Genomic DNA, 1239 nt, shown 5'->3' with positions numbered 1-1239 from the left:
TAATCCGTTATGTGTACCTTACTTTATTAATTAAACTCTTTTATAAGGTATTCTCCATTCTTTTCCTCCCTTTTTTTATAAATATATAATTTTTATTGTAAAAAAAAAAAAAAAATATATGGTTACAGCTAGCTATTTGTAGTATTTATATTGGAAAAATAAAATAAAAAAATATTTATATATAAAAGTTTTATATATGAATTAGAAAAGTATTTATATTATAAGTATGATTATGTAAAATGTTCCGTTATATGTATCATAAGTATACATATGTGCATATCACACATAATAATATTGCCGTATTATTCCTTTTTTTTTTTTTTTTTTTTTTTTTTTTTTTATAAATTTTCCACTAAATCTAAACCATTTTTTGAATAAAATATTGACCTTTTAATATATGGTGATTTAAATTTGCTATAATCAAATGGTATTTTCCTTTTGAGTGCTTTTGAGTCATTACCCTCTTCATCATCATACCACTCAATTTTTTCCCCTAAGTTTTCCAACATAGTATCCGCTGTTGACCAGCTAAAGCGAACAATACTAGGAAAGCCAAAAACAGAATCAAAATTATTTTTTAGGAAATTTTTGGTTACTGGGTCTCCTGGATAACCAGATCCAAAACCATTATCTATATTAATAATTGGTTCTTCATATTTCCATTTTTTTAAAAGAAAATCACGTGTAACTTTAGCACAAATTGACGCTGCACTTACTACTGGATATAAAGAATCAGCTTTCTCCTTTACAGTACATTTTATATGTGGGAACATTTTTTGTAATTTTTCTTCATATACACTTGCTTTCCCTACAGTATCTACAAATACTTCTGTTAAATTACATCCTCGACTTATAACATGTTCAATTATAGATATAGCTGTATCATGTGATATTTCATTTAAATTATATTTCTGCTTTTTTAACATTTTAGCACTTATGTCTTGTGGTAATAATATGTGTACTCTCCAACCAAATGGTAATTTACTATTATTTAATTTTACAAACATTTTTTCTCTATCTGCTTCAGTTATCTTTTTTGAATCATCAATTTTCATTTCTTTTAATAGTTTCTCATGTTCTTTATTGCAATAAAAACCAGAATATACCATAGGCCCTAATACCGGTCCTCTCCCAGCTTCATCAATACCTAGTCGAACTTCTTCATTACCAAATTCATACAAATTATCAATTATTATTGGTTCCATATTTATATACAAAAAAAAAAAAAAAAAAAAAAAA

General features: G+C 25.3%; 1 protein-coding gene across 1 annotated transcript; it reads right to left on the bottom strand.

The window, feature by feature from the left end:
- Positions 1–338: 338 nt before the first annotated feature.
- Positions 339–1205, bottom strand: PRSY57_0622300 (ribonuclease H2 subunit A, putative; the record flags this gene model as incomplete). Its single annotated transcript, XM_012906596.2, has 1 exon — positions 339–1205. One exon carries the CDS (start codon positions 1203–1205, stop codon positions 339–341), a length of 867 nt encoding a protein of 288 aa, XP_012762050.1.
- Positions 1206–1239: the final 34 nt, after the last annotated feature.

Source organism: Plasmodium reichenowi, chromosome 6 (assembly GCF_001601855.1).
Source record: "Plasmodium reichenowi strain SY57 chromosome 6, whole genome shotgun sequence".
NCBI classification, from domain to species: Eukaryota; Apicomplexa; class Aconoidasida; order Haemosporida; family Plasmodiidae; genus Plasmodium; species Plasmodium reichenowi.
The sequence above is the reverse complement of the archived record's forward strand: the minus strand, read 5'-3'. Positions and strand labels throughout refer to the sequence as shown.